Consider the following 20,720-nt stretch of genomic DNA (forward strand, 5'->3'; position numbering starts at 1 on the left):
TGGTCTCTACGGCTCACAAAATGGTCACAATGACTAATTCTGAGATCTCTTTACAGGCCCGACCCATAAAAAGCTTGACCCAAATAGTTACTAGTGTTGTATGTTTATGCTTCTTTACTAAGGAAGGAACCAATTATATTAATGGCAATAGCCTCATTTGTTTTTAAGATGCAAATGACTAAAACTGTGAGCCTCTTTTAGATTAAGACCCCCAAATTAAACTGCATCTTAACTGCACTGACATCTGTCATTCAGATGTCAACTCATAAACCTGACAAAGTACGAGTTGTTTATACAAGTTTGTGATGTGACAGATGTTTATCAGTCACAGCTCTGAGCAGTCACCTTTGATTCTAAGACAATTAGTAATTTTTTATTAAACTGTAAAAATTCACAAAAGAATACACAAATAAAAATTATAACCCTATTAAAATTCCAGTGAATAGTCTCATGAAAATGTTATTAATTTGTTCTAATTTGAAGTTATATGTTGGTATAAAAATTCCCATTGACAAATGGGCTAAACCATCTTCTTAGAAGTTTTATTTGAAAGACTTCTTTCAAAGAAATGAAAATTACAAAGCATAAATCACCTAAAATTAATACTTTCTGTTCATACTATCTTACTATCTTCTTTTACTTACAATTTTACAAGAAAGATGCAAGGAAGAATATATTCATATTTAATATTGCTAGAGGTTAAGTCTATTATTTCAAATTTCAATAAAAGTACATATTTATGACTTTTTTTTTATACCATAGCTACTGCTGGATATGGTGGATAGTTTCTCAAGGAGTAATTAGACGCAAATTAAAAGCTGCTTTGATGTCTGTATAACTGGCCGGTGAGGGAATCACATCCCCAAAATGTGTGCTGACAGGATCTGCCCTAACCCTCTCAAATGAGGCCCAGCAGGAGCCCATCCATGGGCTGACTCATGTGGCACCAGCATTGTCCCCAACAGTGGGCTAGGGACTAGTTGGTTGGGAGAGGCAGATGGTTTCATTTGTTCTATATTTTCACTCTTCAGTAAAGTTTAGGTGAATAGTGGCCAGAGAGAAGAGGAAAGTACTGTTACTGCACCTGTCACTTTTATTTCAAAAACAACCAACTCCAGTTGGAAGAGAGTAAGGAAAAATCTGCTAAGTCCAGCTTTAATGTGTCAATAAAACAGGCTGATTACTTTCTAAGTGACTACACAAAGCTTTCTATTAGTCTTCATGCTTTTTCTTTAAAATTAAACTCATAAAGCTTTAAAAATACACCTCAGATTTAAAGAAAATATTCTCAGCCAAGTATATGGTATGTTTATAAATATGTAAGCTCCTTTACATATTCCATGAATCAGATGCGGTCAACTGCAAATATTTAAATATCAAAAAGAAACAAAATATTAACACCAAAGGGCCTGGATTCTTTTCCTCCTATCCCAATCCAAGTTTTCTTAAAGTGGTATTTTAATACAGTACATGAGTAATCTTATACCTACCTGATTTACTATACTTTTTTGCTAACTTTCAAAACATAGTAACATTAAGATCTGAGTTTTAAATTGAGCATGTTAAGCATTTACACATTCTTATAAATACCCCATCAATAATATTTGTCATGAAAATCACAACATATGCAAAGTCAGAAATACAACTTTGTACATGTTGTGGAGATATATATAAAACTTGATATCCATGGGAAGATTTTTTTATCTGCTCTATCACATGACAATCATCCAGTCAAAAATGCCTGAGGTGACTCTTGAATTTCTGGAGGATGATTATCACTGTTGGTTGCTAATTAAAAATTATATAACTCCAATATCATTGCAACTCAACGCATTTCAGGAATGATTTGAAACCATTTTAAATGCTTATAAGTTAGACTCACTACCACAAATTTAAAACTCATTACTTAAAACCTATTCTGTCCATAAATGCAAGTATTCTGATGTCAGCAGGGCCTATGAAGAAAGCTCTTGGAGTATTCTTAAGAACTAGAGGTAGTTGGGACACCTGGGTGGCTCAGTTGGTTAAGCGTCTGCCTTTGCCTCAGGTCGTGTTCTCAGGGTCCTGGTACTGAGCCCCACATCGGGCTCCCTGTTCAGCGGGGAGCCTGCTTCTCCCTCTGCCTGCCACTCCCCATGCTTGTGCACTCTCTGTCAAAAAAATAAATAAAATCTTAAAAAAAAAAAAAAGAAGAAGAAGAAGAAGAACATGATGAAGATGGCGCCTGGGTGGTTCAGTTGGTTAAGTGTCTGCCTTTGGCCGGAGTCATGGTCTCAGGGTCCTCGGATTGAGCTCCGCGTCAGGCTCCCTGCTCAGTGGGGAATCTGCTTCTCCTTCTGCCCCCCCTCCACCCCTGCCTCCCCGCTCATACTCTGTGCCTCTCTCTCTCAAATAAATAAAATAAAAATCTTAAAAAAAAAAAAAAAAGTACAAGATGGAGAAATTTGAGTTAGGTGGCTTGGCATGTATTGAGTTAAAAAACTATAGCTACACAGTAATGTCAGGGCTGGTGGCTAGGTGGACTAGCTCCTAGCCATGTGCTTCAGCAATCTCACTGGGGCCTGGTCCACTGGTCCACAATAACCTAGTTAGCATTATGACAACACAGAGGCTTGTTCAGCACATTTATGGGGGATATAAAGCTCAAGGGATAACTAATCCACTGGACAGCAAAGATTCTTAGTCTGGGTGATGGCTGAAGCCAACAAGAAACAAATCAAAAAGGATAAATACCAATTCCTGTTTTTACATTGGGAAGACTTGAATTAACAGCACTTTACGAAAAAATGGAGTTTAGGTGATTTCATATTTAGCAGAAGTAAAAAATGTGGACACTTTCTAAAGAAAACCAACTTAATTTCAGAATTACAGTACCCAGACAAAAGAAAGCAACAGTCCATAATGCTTGTACTGGTCTGCAAGTGGTAGTGTGGTCAGTTCTAGGTGCCAAGGTCTAAGGAATATCACTGATAAACTAGAGTACAGACAACTGAAAGAAGGGTATGGAAATTATATCATATGAGAAGTTGCTGAAGGACAAAGAGAGGACATGGGAGGAGAAATTCTTTCCCACATATACGTACACACACAAACAAAACAAGCAAAATATGGAAGGAATGATAGTGTAACTTACACCCTTGTATCATCCCCTCCCCTTGAGTGTGGGTGGGATCTGGGACTTGCTTTTAACCAACAGAATATAGCAAAGTGTTGGGATGTCACTCCCATTAATTCGGTTATGTTGTATAGCACTCTCATAATTAGGTTACAGTAAGCATGCACAGACAAATTCACCCAGTGACTTTGAAGCAGCGAGCTGCTCTGAAGGGAAATGCCCATGGAAAGGGCCACTTGGCAGGGAACCATGGACAGCCTCTAGGAGCTGAACACCTCAGCCCTACGCCGGCAAGTAACTGAATTCTACCAATAAGCAGTGAGATTGGAAGAGGACCCCAAACCTCAGATGAGACCCAGCCCCGGCCAACCCCCTGACTTCAGCCTTGTGAGACCCACAGCAGCAGATAGAGCTAACCCGTACCTGGACTCCCTGGCCCTTGGAAGCTGTGAGATTATTTTAAACGACAGTATTTGTGGTAATTTATCATGTAGCACCAGAAAAGCAGTACAGTGTACACGCAGAAGCTGGATAACCTTTATGGCCAGTGATGTAGTATGAGGAATTCCCTGCACTGGGTAAAAACTGGTCTACAATCTAGCTACCAGACTATGAATCAGGTCTTTCTAACCCTATGAAAATGTACCAAAAAGGGGTGGGGGGGTGGGGGGGATTTTTATATGGCACATGAAGGACACTAATATCTCTACACTAAATTGATAATAAAGCACTTACACAACAACATGAATCACTTTACTTCAGCTGACATTTGTAAATGTAAGCATTCTTATTATTGGAATGTTTTAATATTAGGTAACAATTAACTTATTTTATTATAAACCTAGAGGACTTGAAATAACCAGAATATCTTAAATAAATTTAAATACCGGGGCGTCTGGGTGGCTCAGTCGTTAAGCGGCTGTCTTCGGCTCAAGTCATGATCCCAGGGTCCTGGGATCGAGCCCCGCATTGGGCTCCTTGCTCAGCTGGAAGCCTGCTTCTCCCTCTCCCACTCCCCCTGCTTGTGTTCCCTCTCTTGCTGTGCTCCCTCTGTCAAATAAATAAATAATATCTTTAAAATAAATAAATAAATAAAATAAATTTAAATACCATTCTAAGGAAAGCAGCTTAGAGTATTCAATTTAGCTCTTCATTATTCTGTGTATGTATCTATTGAGCTGTTCCTGTGCTGTCTTAGCTCAGGCCCTCATCAGCGGGCTCCTGGACCACTGCAACATTCTCCACCTAGCTGGTGTCCCTGCCCTCGTTAAGGGTGTACCCCCACTCGCCCCAGCACTGACCTCCAATATATTCAGCGCCTACAGCCAGAGTGCTTTGACTAATGGAAAAACAGATTACACTTTTACCTTGCTTAAAACTCTTCAATGCTTCCTAATTGTCCCCTGAACAAGGATAAAGCAGCTCAGCATGACATACAAAGCCTTTCATCATCTAGCCTCCCATTCAGTCAATCCTTTAGGAAGTCCCTTTAGTCTTTGGTCAGTCCTGGCCCTGCTCCACTCTATATGCATTCACAGTGAACCACTGATACTTCCTCCAAAATGCTACACCACCTCTGGCTCTCTCCGTCCCAAGCCCTGACTCCAGCTTGGAAAATCTCCCTGCCCATGCTTTCTGCCTGTCTTGAACTGAAGTTCAAAGATGCTCAACTAGTGTGTCATGAAGCCCTCACGGGGGCTCCGCCAGGCCTGTCTGGCTACACTGAAGACCAAGCTTCTGCAGGTGCAGACATCTGCCAGATACACCACTGTGTTGCAAAGAGTAAATGCCACTTCCTTTACATTTAATAGTAAAAAGTCCACTTCAACATCAAGCCAGGCCCTTTGAAAGATCATGTGTTTACTGGAATGTGCAAAGACTTCCACATGAATACATACAAGCAAGTCAGACATACATCTTAGTATCACAAGTACCAAAGATGCAAGGTCGTGTACCCAGCAATGATGATCTGGATGTAGCACCGTGGCAGTGATTACTACTACTGACGTGGATACTCATTGTGCTGCTGCGTCTTGGGCTGTAATTCTGGGATCTTCTTTATAGACTATTTTTTATTTTTCAGAAGTTCTCTTCCCTGTCCCTAAGTCAGTCAATTAATTCATTTCTCATTTCATGAGAAAATAATGAGTAAAGCATTAATAGCAAAGATACTTGTGCAAGTAATGACAAGTAATGTCAAGCCAAATTCTAATAAAACACCCAAATTTATCATGAGAAATAGCTCCCCATGAACAGGAAAATGACTCATTTCATTGTGTGTTGTATGTAGTTAAAACCCACAGAAGAGTATAAATGTCATTGTGTGATGAACTGTATACATCTTATCCCAAAACATCAAAATTATTTTAGGTGATGGATGGTAACAAAATTAATAAAACCGGAACACTGGGATAAAATTCAAGTGTGTGGGACGGATCAGCGCACCTCTGTGGATTCTCACTTTTCCTTCTAAGTGCTCCCAAATAGTATTTAAAATCCACTGCAGATTTTTGGTGTATCTGAACAGTACACTAACCTGTTCAGAGTTTCGTAGATTTCAATTTATCTTCATTTTTAAACATAAAGACTTTTGTCTGTCTGCAGATTGTTATTTTCATTCGTCACATTTTCTTTTTCAAAATTAACCAAGAGTGATTCTGTCATCACTGCAGCCAGTTTTCATAACCCTTGGATGCAAGTGATTAGATCATAAGGAGAAACTAACAAGATATCTAGGTTTCCTTCACTCAGGTACTCACATCAATTGAGCATTTTAAATGTCTCCCCCACTCTTTCCATCCTATACCCTCTCACACCCTGTTGGAACTCTCTCTCCTTTGTCTTCTCCTTTAGAACAGTTAGGAAAAAAGATGGGAAGGAGGGTGGGCAGAAACACACACTAGGCTTGTTTCCAGCTCATTCCAACCTGGTGACGTTATTTTATATCATCCTAGCAATGGGCTGATTAACCACAGGAGCAAGGGCAGATACCGAAGTCCCACACCAGGCCCCTGGGGGCTGACAGTAAGATCCCATCTCTCATCCCTGTATCCCACAGTCATAACACTCAAGCTGCCACCCCTTTTCAGCCCTTTTGCTTCCCCACCATTTCAGATAGGATATCTAACAATCCTTGGTTGTTTTGGGGGGCATCCCCGAACTCACACACTGGTGTGAAACACTCAAAATACCTGGCCAAGTCTCCCCACCCCTTCACTATCACTTTTTGTTATATGCTTCCTTGTTTTACCTTTTTAGAAACTTAAAATGTTTAAATTTAGTGTTTATTTTATGAAACTATACATTGTTTAAAGAGTCAAACAGTTCTACAAGTTCGTACGAAAGCAGCAGTCCCTTGATCCTATCCCCATTTTCCACTCTGCAAAAAAAAACCACCACTTTTGGCTCTCTTAGAAAATCCTACATTGCTGCTTTTTATTTTTATTGTTTTTTCAGTTTTAGGCTTATCTTTAAGCTTAAAGTTCCCCACTATGGTCAATTAAAATTGGGTTCTCCCTCACATATACACAACCTACTTGTACACATCAGACACACATCCATATTCACTCACACACATTTGTGCACATGGTCTGCTTTCTTTCTCTGCTTATTATACCACGGTTCTTATTAAACTATTATATAATCAATATTTACATTTTCATTATGATGTGTACGCTATTCACAGCTCAACCATGTGATTTATCAATCATGGTAAGTTTTTCAATACTATTTTTTTCCCTGCCCTGTAGTTAATAATTATCTTTTGTTGGTGGTGGTTTTCTGTGACCTAATTGTATAAATCTGGAATACAGAGAAGTAGGCTAGGGAGCAGAAATAAGTCCAGCCTGGGAAGTGAAACAGTTAGATCTTGCAAAATATCTGGAACGTAGTTTGACACATTTGAAGAAACCTTAGTGAACTTAATCCAGTCACTGATTGAGACTCTTCTCATAAGGAGGGGCTATCAGACCTTGAAATACAAATGCCAGTCTCCCAGAATTCTCTTCTCCATGCAGTCCTCCGGGTGGCTAGGTACCTGAGGTTACATTCCTAAGAGGTGCCAACTCATGAAACAGTGGGATAGCATCCATAAGGGGGCCAAAGTTTACGAGGTATGTTATCTGGATCACTGGATCCCAGGCTGCCTCTCTCAGTTTACACCCTCATTTTAGTGGAACACACCTCTTCCTCTAGTTCCTGATAAAAGAGAAAGGGAGGTACATTTTTTTTGAGATCTTGCATTTCTGAAAATGTCTTCATCGTACTCACACTGATTTTATATTTTCGTGTGGTATACCTTATCCTACTTTTGAACATACTGTTTTTAAAAAGTGTACTAACGAGTAAGCATCTTTTGAAAGTCTGAGAACTGCATTAAAATTTTCTCCTTCTTGGGGCACCTGGGTGGCTCAGTTGGTTAGGCATCTGCCTTCAGCTCAGGTCATGACCTCAGGGTCCTGGGTTTGAGCCCTGCATCAGGCTCCCTGTTCAGCAGGGAGTTTGCTTCTCCCTCTCCCCACCACTTGTGCACTCTTTCTCTCTCTCAAGTAAATTAAAAAAAAAATTCTCCTTCTTCCTTGGCAAGACTATTAATGATAGTAGGATGGGAGTTTTCTTTTATCCTTTAGATTTTATCATCTTTTAAATATGCTTTCCTAAGTCTAGCAGTGACTCTCAACTGAATGGCTGTATCAAAGTCTTCAGACAGCTTTTTTATATCATTATCTCCTCATTTTACACTGATCACCACTAGCCAAACATAGGTATAATATGCAAATTAACTCTCCCTCAGCTACTATAAGTATAAAGTAGTATTTTCTCTTAAGGATGTCCTTTCTATTTCATCAAATGATTCACTCTTCTTGCTAAAATTCAATTCAGACAATAAGTGTGGTAAAAAATAAGCCAAATATAAAAGCACTTAGGAAATTAGAATAATTCGTCAATATTTCCTGAGGCAGCTTTTAGAAATTTCTGAAAACTTGCATGGAAGTTCGGATGTAGCTTTTTCTCTATATATAAAGTATAAATTTGTCTAGTAAATTTATATCCCTGGGAGTGATCAACTACATAGAATAATCATTAAGTCATCTAAAAGAACTGATTTATAAGTGATTTATAAGTTAGTTACAGATCGTTTATTCTATTTACTAAAGCAAATCATTTAGAGTGATGGTGGTGGCAATGCGGGGTCAGGAAGCAAGGGAGGGGGACACACAATACTTCTCAAGCACTTATTATGGGCCAGGCCAGTTCCTCTGCTAAGGTTAGAAGCATTATCTCATTTAAACTTCCCCACAATCTTACTATCCTTATATTTCAGGCGAAGAAAACGGAGGCTTCCCACAGTCAAACAACTTGGCACCAAGCACACGGTGAATACGCAGGGAAGCTGAGATCTGAACCCAGACAATGAGACACTACAGCCTGTGCAACCCTGTTTATTCTAGAAGATTCTAAGTACATACTTACTATTGCAGACCAGCTTGTCATCTAGTTGATTTGACTCTGTTTCATTTTGCTCTTCTGGTTGCATGAATCTATAGATTCACTCACAGATAAACATGAAATGTTAAGTTTTACATCACGGTAACATGGACTTATTAAACCTTCATGCTAAGAGTGTTCTTCAGGGAAAAAATTCCCAACAAAGAATAAACATAGCCACTCATCAGGCTTGCCCTCTGGAGCATAACCTTCACTCTACCCTCAGTGTCTAGTAAATGCTCAATATCTAGTAGGTGCTCAAAAATACCTGCCAGGATGTTCTCAGCCTCCCTCAGTCTTCATTTCAAAGTCACTAAACTAACAGTCAGTCTACCCCTGCCTTGGCTGCCATGATTTCCCTCATATGTAAATCCTACCCTTAACTCACCCCTGGTGCCTGGAATTCTCCTATGTAAAGTCTAGCTTATGTACACGTATGTTGTGCGTGTTTATGTGCAACTGTGCATGAATATAAAGCCTCTCTCTCAAATTAGATCATCAGCTTCTCAACTAGCTGCTTGCTTTATCAAATCTTCCCTAGAATGTGACAGAAAAATACAAGGCGCATATAAATGTTTTTGTGGAGTAAAACTGAATATTCCTTATACTTATTCTAGGTGGTATCAGAGACATTGAAAAAAAAAAATGTATATAAAGGGCAAAGGGAGTAGCTGGTTCAATTTCCCGGAATCCTTTTAAATTAGGTTTACTCCATTTAATTCACTCATCTGTATTTAAGATACATAGTTGTTGTTATTGTTTTTTTAAAGATGAAATATTCTCACTTGATTTTTATCCTACCTATGAGTGAGGACTCCTCTTTCTATGTATCACAGGAGGACAAATACATACAGTTCATGACTGTCCTCACCTCAAATACTTACGTTTGTGATTAAAATTTCAAAGTAAGAGTAAAAGCCTTTATGCTTCACAATTTTAATCCAAGAAATCATGGGGAAACTCAAGGATGCTGGTCAATTCAATTATCCTTTTGTGTAGTAAAAATGATTATAAAGTATCAGGAAGAAGAACTCTTCCAAACCCCACATCCGTTTTAAAACCTGTTTTTCCCCTTTAATGTGGTTTGCACAGTAAAAGTAATCATTCACAGGTATGACATAAAGTCTGTGAATTATGAGACATTGTTGTCATTACTTTTGTGAATTATAACTTTTGGTGATATGGGTTTGATATCAATTATCAGGGCAATTCATGTAATATACAGATATATAATAGTGTGTCACAATCTAATGCAATTCATTCTTATCCGAGAGGTATTATTACACAGCTCACAAAAGGCCAAACTAGAAGTTCATCCTGAAGGTTATTCACTCATATGGAAGGCTTTGGAAAAAAAAATCAAAAACAACAGTTTCTACATTCTTATCCAATTAAGTATTTCTGCTTTTTCCTATTTAGTCTAAATTTATCAAAAATATATATAATATTAAATCTGAAATATGTACACTGGTATATTAATGTGTGTGGTTTTGTATGAATGTAAAATAATTCTTACTTTATCTACAAAATATACAAAATTGTCTTTCTATACTAATTACCTATGTTTATTTTTTTCTAAGATTTTATTTATTTATTTGAGAGAGAGAGCATGAGCAAGGGGGGCAGAGAGAGAAGCAGACTCCCTGCTGAGTGCAGGGCCAATCCCAGGACCCTAATATCATGACCCGAGCCGAAGTCAGACAATCGACTGAGCCACCCAGGCACCCCTATGTTTATTTTTTAAGAAAACAGGAAGTCTTTTCTTCACATACTAAATATTTCCTTGCACTACATAAAATACTAAACTATATCAAAAATTAAAATAAAAGGATCTATATGTCATAAAGAGAAAATGATGTGCCACAATAAATACATTTGTTTCTTTTTTTCTTATAAGATTTTTTTTTTTTTTTTTAAATGACTTGGTTTTGAATAAATTACTTCTATTTAAGAGCACAAGATCTAGAGGCAAACAGCCTGGATTCAAATCCTAACTCTGCCATTTCCTATGGGCTTTATGTGGAAAGTTACTTAACTATTCTGTGACTGACTTTCTTGCCTTATAGAATGGAACTGATAATGAAGATTTATTACAATTTGTTGTGAGGATTAAAAAGAGCCTAGAAAACAGCCTGACACATATCAGGTACTCAATAAATGCTAGTGAGTTGTGACAGTTATTACTTTGAAGTCCCTGATTTTTTTTTTTTTTAAGATTTTATTTATTTATTTGTCAGAGAGAGAGAGACAGCATAAGCAGGGGGAGCAGCAGAGGGAGAGGGAAAAGCAGGCTCCCCGCTGAGCAAGGAGCTTGATGTGGGGCTCAATCCCAGGACCCTGGGATCATGACCTGAGCCTTAAGGCAGACACTTAACTGACTGAGTCACCCAGGCATCCCATCCCTGATTTTTTTTTTAAAAAGATTTTATTTTTAAGTAATTTCTACACCCAACATGGGTCTCAAACTCACAACCCCGAGATCAAGAGTCGCATGCTTTATTGATTGAGCCAGCCAAGGGTCCTAGTCCCTGATTTTTAAATGTATTCTTTTAGATGAGTTTGCTCAGATGATGTCAATTACCATTTATCTGACCCACTCCTTACAAAATATTATATGCAAAGAGGATGTACCATGAGCATGCATGCACACACACACGCAAGAAAAGTGCTATTTTTGGAAAGTATCATTATGAAAGACTCAGTGCCAATGTGACAGCTGATTAAAGGAATTTATGTTAGAGCACCTTTGATACTTTATAATGATTTATTTATGTCATGAAAATGTTTAATCTACTTTCTTAGCAAACCTCAAGTATACAAAACATAATTCATTTAAATACACAAACACTTTTTTGGCCAAAATATATCAATATTATGTAGATTTTCCTTTTTTTAAAAAGATTTTATTTATTTGAGAGAGAGCGCGTGCACAAAAGCAGGGGAGAGTGTTAGAGGGGGAGGGAGGGAGAGGGAGCTAATCTCCAGCAGGGTCCACGTTGAGCGCAGATCCCAGGATCCTGAGATCATGACCGGAGTAGAAACCAAGAGTCGATGCTCAACCAAGAGTCAGACACTCAACTGACTGAGCCACGCAGGCACCCCTGTATATTTCCTGTTTTAAAAAGTCTAAAGAAAATTTTAAAGAGGAAATTAAACATTCAAATGGTACTTATTAGCCATCTTTTGTTCTTTTTCTTGCCTCTTTTTCTTTTGCACTTGTTCTTAGGCAAGTCACCCCAAGCCAAGCCTTTAAACATAAGCTTGAGCACATGAAATCTTGAACACATTAAAATTTCAATGGATATAAAAAGCAAGTTTTCTTAGTGCTAAATAACTAACTGCAGACACCTAGAGGAAGGCCACAAAACACTATGTACACCATCCCATACAACATGATTCCATACTCTACTTCTTCTGTGGCATATGTTCGAATGTCAGGCCTCCTGGAAAATTCTGCATTTCTCTCCTTCCTTTGAGCATCTCCCCAGTTCGCATACAAGCCACCTTACTTCTCCTGCAGTGGGCCACCAAGTCCCAGAGGGAACTCTTGGACAACAGTTACACTGACATCCCTCGCTCCAGGAAATCCACAAGAGATTCTGGTTTTCAATGACGGAGCCAAGCTTAGACATGAGGCAGCGCAGCTCCCAGGGCAAAGGGAAAGATAAGCATAGAGGGAAGAAAAGCATGACTAGAGAGAGAGAGAGAAAGCGCAACCAAAACTTATAAGAACCCAGCACCACCATCCATAAGCACATCTCCAGTCTGGGTCAGGGCAGACCACGGAGCAGGCTCTCCAGAGTTTTCAGAGTCTGCTTCTCGGCCTGTGCATCCCCACAATAGCACATCCCACCTTCCATTCCTTCATTAAGATTTAAATTACAGAACACATTTTCCCAGGCATTTTTTTGTATCTTTTCTAACTTAAATCCAATGGATCATACCCTTTTCCTAATTTTGAAGACATGTTTTCCAAGAGAAAAAGATCAACTTTTAAATGGGAATCAACAGCTACTGATTCAATGGAGATAATTATGTTCTTAGATCGGTTCCAAGTCTCATTTTCACAATATCAGTAGAAAGTTTATCTAGAAAGGAGTCTATATTCCTTCACTAATGTGTTACAAATGCTTTTTGAGTTTAAACACCCACTATAAAGGAAGGGGGAGGCTAAGGAAGTATACACACAATATATAAGAATAGGAAAGACATAGTAAATATATATAAGTAAATTGCTGGTATGTAAGGAATTCTTTTTGAAATAGGAGTTATCTTATGAATTCACTAATTCAATCATTCATTCAATAAACATTTATTAAGATGATGCTATATGCCAGGGTACTATTCTATTGCTAGAAATACAAAGTAAAAGTTACATGCCCCCACATGACTCACAGAGGGCAAGTGAAATGGTCACTTCTTAACAATACTACAAAGTCCAAGAGCAGAAGTGTATACAACAAACTGGGACATCTTCCAGAAGGGATTCAGGAAGATGGTGAAACTCAAGCTGGGTTTGGAGGGAACCCTCAGAGCTTCACCTCATGTGTGACACACTGAGGGTAGCAAACCAGTCAGATGAAGAGGTGCATGCAAAGTCTAAGTGATGAAGCAGCAGGGTAGTCTGGGGAAACAAAGTTCAGTGTTGCCATACCAGCCGGGGAAGCTCAAGATAGGAGTCAGTCTTTGTAGGGCCCTAGACACCTCACTAAGGTGTTTGGATTTTGTGCTATAAACAATGGGAAGCCATTAAACAGCACTTAATGGGGGTGAAGGTTGATGAGCTGGCTTCTGACACTCTGAGCAATGGAAGTCATGAATTAAAAAGGAGGGCAAGGGAATGAAGATAGGGAGATGGTTGCAGGAGGATATAATAATAATAATCCAATGTGGAAAAAATGGAAGTCCAGACCTATGCATTCTTTGTGGAAATGGAGAAAAGGAAAATCATCAGGAGATTTAATTTAAGAGGTACATTTTACAAGAACTGGCACTAACTACATGTGGACATTGTCAGAAAGTGAGAAAGCCAGGATTATCCCTTATTTCTAGTTTGGGATGGTGGGTGGTTAATGGTACCCTTAGTGACGCCTTTAAATGAGATACAAATATAAAAGGAGATGAGTTTTAGTTTGGTAAAAAGTACGGCTCATTTGGAACCATACCAAATACAGTATCTACACCTTCTAAGCACAGAAGGTATGTTAGCTACTACAAAATATGAGTTTAGTATAATAAGGTCTTTGGATAATTGTAAATTAACTTAAGAGTAGGTATCTACAGAACATTCAGGCCGAAAGACATATTAATCTGATATTCAGAAGAGAAGCCTAGATTGGATACAAATTTGATAGTTATTAACGTAAGTGGTAGTTAAAAACAAAGAAAAGGGAAAGCCATACTTACCAGAGGGGAAGTATGAGAAAAGAAAACGAATGACTAACAGCTATAATTTTGGCTATATTTTAATACTCCTATCAGAAACTCTCAAATGCTATACTTAGGAATTCTACTTAACACCCTATCAACATGCAAGTAAAGCCGAGTGTTAGAACACCAAACAAAATTTTTTTTTTTTTTTTTAAAGATTTTATTTATTTGACAGAGAGAGACAAAGTGAGAGAGGGAACACAAGAAAGGGGAGTGGGAGAGGGAGAAGCAGGCTTCCCGCGGAGCAGGGAGCCCGATGCGGGGCTCGATCCCAGGACCCTGGGATCATGACCTGAGCCGAAGGCAGACGCTTAACGACTGAGCCACCCAGGCGCCCCCAAACAAAATTTTAATTCGCATTTTCTTCCCCCTGATTAAAAGTACAGAAATGTGAATTATTTGGAGTGACATATTTCACTCAGAAATCCATAGTTTTGTTTTTCTTGATATCTGTTTTCATGAAAACTGCATGGTAAATAAACCACAATGTTAGTAATTTATAATCATCCAAAGACCTTAATATAGTAAACTGATTTTGTAGCGCTAACATTCTGAAGTCAAAAGCAAGGGCAGGGATAATTATTTAGAACAAATGACTTAAAATTCACATAGATCTGGGCACCTGGGTGGCTCAGTCAGATAAGCCTCTGCCTTTGGCTCAGGTCATGATCTCAGGGTCCTGGGATCGAGTCCCACATCAGGCTCTCTGCTCAACAGGGAGTCTGCTTCTCCCTCTTACTCTCCCTTTGTGCTCTCCCGATCTCTCTCTCTCTCAAATAAATAAATAAAATCTTTAAAAAACAATTCACATAGATGTAGTACTGTTTTTTTAGACAGTAAATTTTAAGTTAAAGAATGAGAAGGAAAGGAAAGGAGTGCAGCGTAGAAGTTTATTCTAGTTTAATAATTATAAGGCCTCTGGCTCTATGTTGGAAGTACTTCTGATTTCTGAATACGTAATGCCCCAAAATTCTTTGGAACTTACCTGTATTTTAACAGGATGAATTTCCTATCTTTCAGTCAAACAAATGTATAGATATTTTATAAACAGGGCCCTCAGTAAATAGTAAAATGCACAAACCAATGTTTAGTCTCAAAGTAGATGTCTTTTTTAGCTCTATCCTAAAATACTAGAGATGCTGACTTTAGTGTATGAATACATGTTAACGTGTCCGTTTTATATTGATGACTTCAAAAAGCTAGACAGAACAATAAATATTTCATCTTACATGGATGCAATAAAATGTTTAGTAATAAACACTACTTACGTTTACAGTCTTACATCACAGTAGTCCTAAATAATTTAAAGAACAAATTTAAAAAGAACATTTAAAGAATATGTGATTTTTTCTAAAGGAGATAATCTCTTGGTCTAAATTTAGAATAACAAGTTTATATTTTAAACAATAAGATATCCAGCAATTACCAGTATGATATCAAAAGCAATAAAGGTAGACTGTGACATCATCTCACATTTGGAAAGATAAAAGATGCTGAAGTTCAATGAGTTTAAGAACATTAGGCAGTGTGGGGTTGTATTTAAGACCACACATAAGCTTAGAGTCAGGCAGGACTCATTTTAAGTCCCAGATCTACCATTTCTTAAGTATGTAACCCTGTAAAAGTGACCTCTCTGAGTTTGTTTCCTCATCTATATATCTGGAAAAATATCAGTTATCTACTTCAAAATGTTGTTAGAGTCAAGTGTAAAAATGCTTGGTACATAGGAAATTGTCAGTGAATGTTACTTTCAATTTCTCTTACCCTTCTCTATTTTTTATTTTTTTCCACAGCATTTCTTTTTTTTTTTTTTTTTTACAAATTACACTTAAATTTTACAAGAAATGTAACAAATACAGTTAACACACCCATGTGAATCCACATATCATTGCTGCTTTTGTTGTAAGCAGCTGAATCTGTCAACTGTTCTGCTGATCTACTATCAGCCAGTCTCTCTTTGACAATGTCAGTGACTTCTGACCCTTTATCACTGTTATATGGACAGTGTGTCCATGCTGCATTGAACCAGGGGCGGGATACTGCAGTAGGACCCTCAGAAGAATTTAGTGACTTTCTTAAAGGGATCCATGCAGGTTTGTGAATGCAATCTTTCCAAAATTCTTTTTAACTGCAATTAGGGGTAGGCTGTTTTAAAATGCAACATTTAGGGGACATATAGCTTCCTCGTCACTCAGAATGCCCTCCTTTATCATGATAAAAACTATATAAAGATAATTAAGTCAAAAAAGATTATAAGTAATCTAAAATTTTTCCTATATAACTCAGTTTTTAGTGAGATTTACTCTATAAATATAATTATGACCTATTTAATATTGTAAGGAAAACAAGAACATATTACTTACAAATAATGACTATATATCTAAATAAACATTTAAGTTATAATACTAAAAACAAAAGCATACTGTACAAACAAAAGCAAACACATGTGTACAGTAATATTCGTGTGATGCTGAAATTATACTCTAGAAACAATCAATGCCATTCTTTTTACTGTAAAGAAAATACCATTATTGTTGTTAAAACAGATTTTAATACACAGAGTATTGCAAAACCTGAAGCAATTCCAATGAAAAAGAATGAAAAAGCACATTTCCTATGCATACTGTACTGTAGTATAAAAAAATTACATGAAATAGGTTTTAATATTTTTTCTACATAAAAATAATATTAATCCGTGAAAATGGCTCATATAGCTTTGATGTGTAATTGAAAACATTTGGTTAAAGGAAAAAATCTGATGAACCTCAAGACAGAATGCTGAGTAAAACGGAGTGTGTGTGTCGACCAAGGCACACGAGCATTACTTTGTACAGCCGATCAATAGATATTAGCTTTAAAAAGAAAGATATAGAAAGAAGCTGCTGCATATTTTTTTTAAAAGACAGGGTGAAGGTTTAAATTGTCTCAATCAAGACTCAATTTTTTCTTCCCAGTTTTTCCAGCTGTTCTCTCCCAGTTAAGACTCTTCATTTCAAATAAATTTAATTAGTTCCAATTGATCATAGCTAACACTTACATAGCTTTATTCATGCTTCTCTCCTTTTATAAGGCAAACACTAACAAAGCCTGCTAGGCTCAGATCAGTGTCATAAGACAACATTCACACCTCATGCCTTCTCACCCAAAAAGAAAAATTTCAAAAATAATTATTCTGTCTAAAGCACTAAATTATACTTCAAATTTAATTGGTATCTTGGTTAATTGTTTAATTAAGGTAATTGAAGAATTAAGTCCCAAATTGCTACAAATACAAAATTAGTATAACTATGCATATTAGCCTAACTAGAACTTCCAAGTAAGAGTTCATTCAAAATACAGGCAAATATGTCTGCCATAATATAATTTCTATTTATTTTATGAGAAGACATTAATGGAGCAATTCTTTTTAAGTAACCAACAAAACCCCAGATTTTTCAAAGTGAATGGCTGAACTGGCCAGCTTTCCCTTCTGTAGTACTTGTGCTCTACAATGGTGGTTATCCCAAAATAAGATTATTGTGCCTGAAACAGGTTTTTCTCAATGCATCTACCATATTTTTCATAATGTAATTTATATAGAATTCTAGCCAATAAAAAGAAATATGGGTCTCTTCTAAACCCTCACAAAAATCTATACCACATCTTAATCAAGTCACACAATTCAAAGGTAACCTAAACGATCTACAGACTGCAGCATGCTAGTTGCTTTGACAACACGTTAAGGAAGCCTTTTTTAGTTATTTAAATTCTTTGAACATTCTTGCCTCTAGTACCCAATGCCATGAAATGAATAAATCAACTGATCAAAGCCATTCATCACATATGTTTAACTTAACCTTGTACAGATTAAAATATAGTTTACACAGCATTAATTGACTCTCCAAACTAGATTTTCATTTTTAAGCTTCTTGATTTTTTTTAATAATAAAATAAAAGCATAGTCATGTGCTATTTGCAGTCTCATGACTTTGTGGTAGAGTGCATAATTCAAAATTTCAAGACTTAATAATGCTTACTTGAATGCTCAAAAATTTAGCTTTTATTCCAGAATGCAAATTGAGTTATTCTACTGTTACAAAGGCAACTTCTTTTCCTCTATGAATTAAACCACTACATTTTACAGACTAGAGGGCCTTTAAAATTAACAGGGAATTAAAACATACTATAACATTTAAAGAAGCATTGAAAACGGAATAAAGAACGAGTTAAAAAAGATCTGCAAGTGAAAGAATTTCCTTTAGTAGCTACTGACAAAATTTCATAATTGTGAAATGACTTTCAGAAAAGTTGGAAATTTCTGGAATCATTTATATTTATACTTAAGTTGAAATTTTTTTAAATCAATGAACTGACACCTTAAAAGGATTAAAAAGTAGCAAGTACTAGGCAGCACCGTTTTTGTTTGTTTGTTTGTTTTTTACTGGAAACCAGATGCTCCCCACTTTACTCAGCCACTTATTTGCAGCAGTAGCACAAGGCTCTAGGTTTTTGGTTACATGCCTTGTAAATTTTCAAGGGAGATCATTAGGCTTCCTCAACTTCCTTCCAATGAAAAACAGTAAAGAACGTGCCACACAGAGCTTTAGAAGAAAAAACCTTTCTTTAGTTTTTTTTCTTTAAGTTTTTGTTGAAAATTGTCCTGATGTTTTCTGGGCATGCTTCTTTTTGAAGCAGTTATTGATTACTATTAAGTTACTATTTGTTGCTTCACAATAATTATAGATTTATATGGTCAGATTTTTTCAATAACCATCCATACAAAAAAGTTTATCATTCTTAATACCAATAAAAATATTTATAGTGGGTTGTTCGTAATCCTCTGTACATTAAAAGAAATTCAGCTGAATGCATTTGGAGATCCAGTAACTGAAACTGATTTAAGTCTACAAAAAGATAGGCAGAACATATATAAACATAAAACATATAGAATATGGAACATATGTGGTATATGGCTTTCCTAAATTTTACTTTATGCCTTTATTTATGTAATAAATAATACAGGTAAGAATGGTCAATACCTACACAATGTAAATAACTTTAAAAAGCCGCACCCACTCGTATCCTACAGGTACAGAGAATATCTGGAAGTTTCTTTACAGAGCCTATACTGCATACATTGCTACTAGGACTTCAGTATTGTGCAGTTTACCCTATAATTGCAAAACCTTTTATAACATAATAGGTGTATTCCTCTACATGTTTCAAGGCTTTCATAATGATCCTAGCCTCTGAATTAGAAGGTCTCCAGGAAATCAAATGCACAGCTAGCAGGTTCATTGTTATAGCAACAATAAGCAAACCTAGACCAAATAAATGGTTCTGCTTCTTTCTACTTCAAGATCAAAAAGGACACTAAAGAGTCTCTTAAAACTAAACATTCCATCAATACAAGTTTCCATCTTTTCCACCAACACATTTAATCCCCTTATAAATGATCTAAAAGCATTTTCCAATTTTGGACAAAGTTCATCCAAATTATGTTAAAGATATCCCTGCTTACCAGTTGTGATGTCATCATCTGCAAGGTCATGCTCTTCCTCCTGGACTTTGGCTTCTGGCCCCAAGGCATCAGGAGCAGTGCTGATAGTCTGCAGGGCTTCTGCTGAGACTCCAGCTACAACAAATGGAATCACAAGGTTTAGTTTTAAAAAACTAAAAGAAAGGTGGACCAAAACTCTTAAACTTTTCAATTTCCTTACTGGATACAAATGCAATACATGAAAAAAATACAATATGTTCACCACAATTAGGTTGAGACAGAAATTAATGAACAAAATATTCATGTGTGCTCTATTTCTTTATATGTATATATGCACATGGGTACAAACTTTACTAACTTAACCTAAGATCTGGGAAAAACAGAAGGATGCTTCAGTAAATTACATTCTTACTTGATTCCTTTCAACATTTTTGCTTCAGTTACTTTAGGTGATCTAGACATAATTATGATGCATAGAAGAAAAGAAAACTAAAAAGTGCAGGACCATTTTAAAAGTTACTTCTTTTTAAAATTTTTTTAAAGTTACTTCTTTTTAATATTGATTAGCTTATAATTTGGGGGCTGGAGGGAGGGATGATGACAATGCTCTGGGTCTCTGTAAGAGACCTGAAATGCACTGCCCCAAAGTGGATACTATCTCTGTCTATGGAGGAATTAGATATGAGATCTGATAATTATCACACTGAAAGAACCTAACTGAAGCAGATGGCTGCACTAGATCAGGGGCCAGAAACTTCCATTCTATAAATCACCTGGGAACTTGCCAACTGAAACACATGTCTGTTCCTTATACACTATTTTCCCACCCTTGAAGATATATTTTGTTGTCTACCACATTATTTCTAATTTGGTAATGGATAGTAGGGTGTCTCAATATTTTTCATACGGTTATCAACAGGTATTACTAAATCACAAAATACAGAAATTTCACCACTGGAAGTTACTTTAGAAACTGAACCTTCTAATTAATTTTTTAAATAAGTACTTCAATAACTGCATTCATAGTACCCACAGAAATATTTTAAAAATCAAAAGCTATAAACATTCAAGGACTTCTTTTTTTCCCGAGGGTGTATTAACTTAAACATTTCTATGTGAAATTCAATCTTTCTGCCTCAGGTTTACCAAAGTCATCAAGAGAGGAAAATCTTAGTCTTGAACCACCTGAATGACCCAGAACTGGATTTA

At 36.8% G+C, this 20,720-nt stretch overlaps 1 protein-coding gene across 3 annotated transcripts in view; it reads right to left on the reverse strand.

The window, feature by feature from the left end:
• The window catches only part of WDR7 (WD repeat domain 7), a 345,325-nt gene that overhangs the window by 171,852 nt on the left and 152,753 nt on the right, over positions 1-20,720 (reverse strand). For all 3 annotated transcript variants that reach the window (XM_032422579.1, XM_032422577.1, XM_032422578.1), the window contains one exon: positions 19,533-19,646. In XM_032422579.1, coding sequence (XP_032278470.1) covers positions 19,533-19,646 — 114 coding nt within the window. The remainder of the gene's footprint in view (positions 1-19,532; positions 19,647-20,720) is intronic.

Source organism: Phoca vitulina, unplaced genomic scaffold (genome assembly GCF_004348235.1).
Source record: "Phoca vitulina isolate PV1807 unplaced genomic scaffold, GSC_HSeal_1.0 scaffold27, whole genome shotgun sequence".
NCBI lineage: Eukaryota > Metazoa > Chordata > Mammalia > Carnivora > Phocidae > Phoca > Phoca vitulina.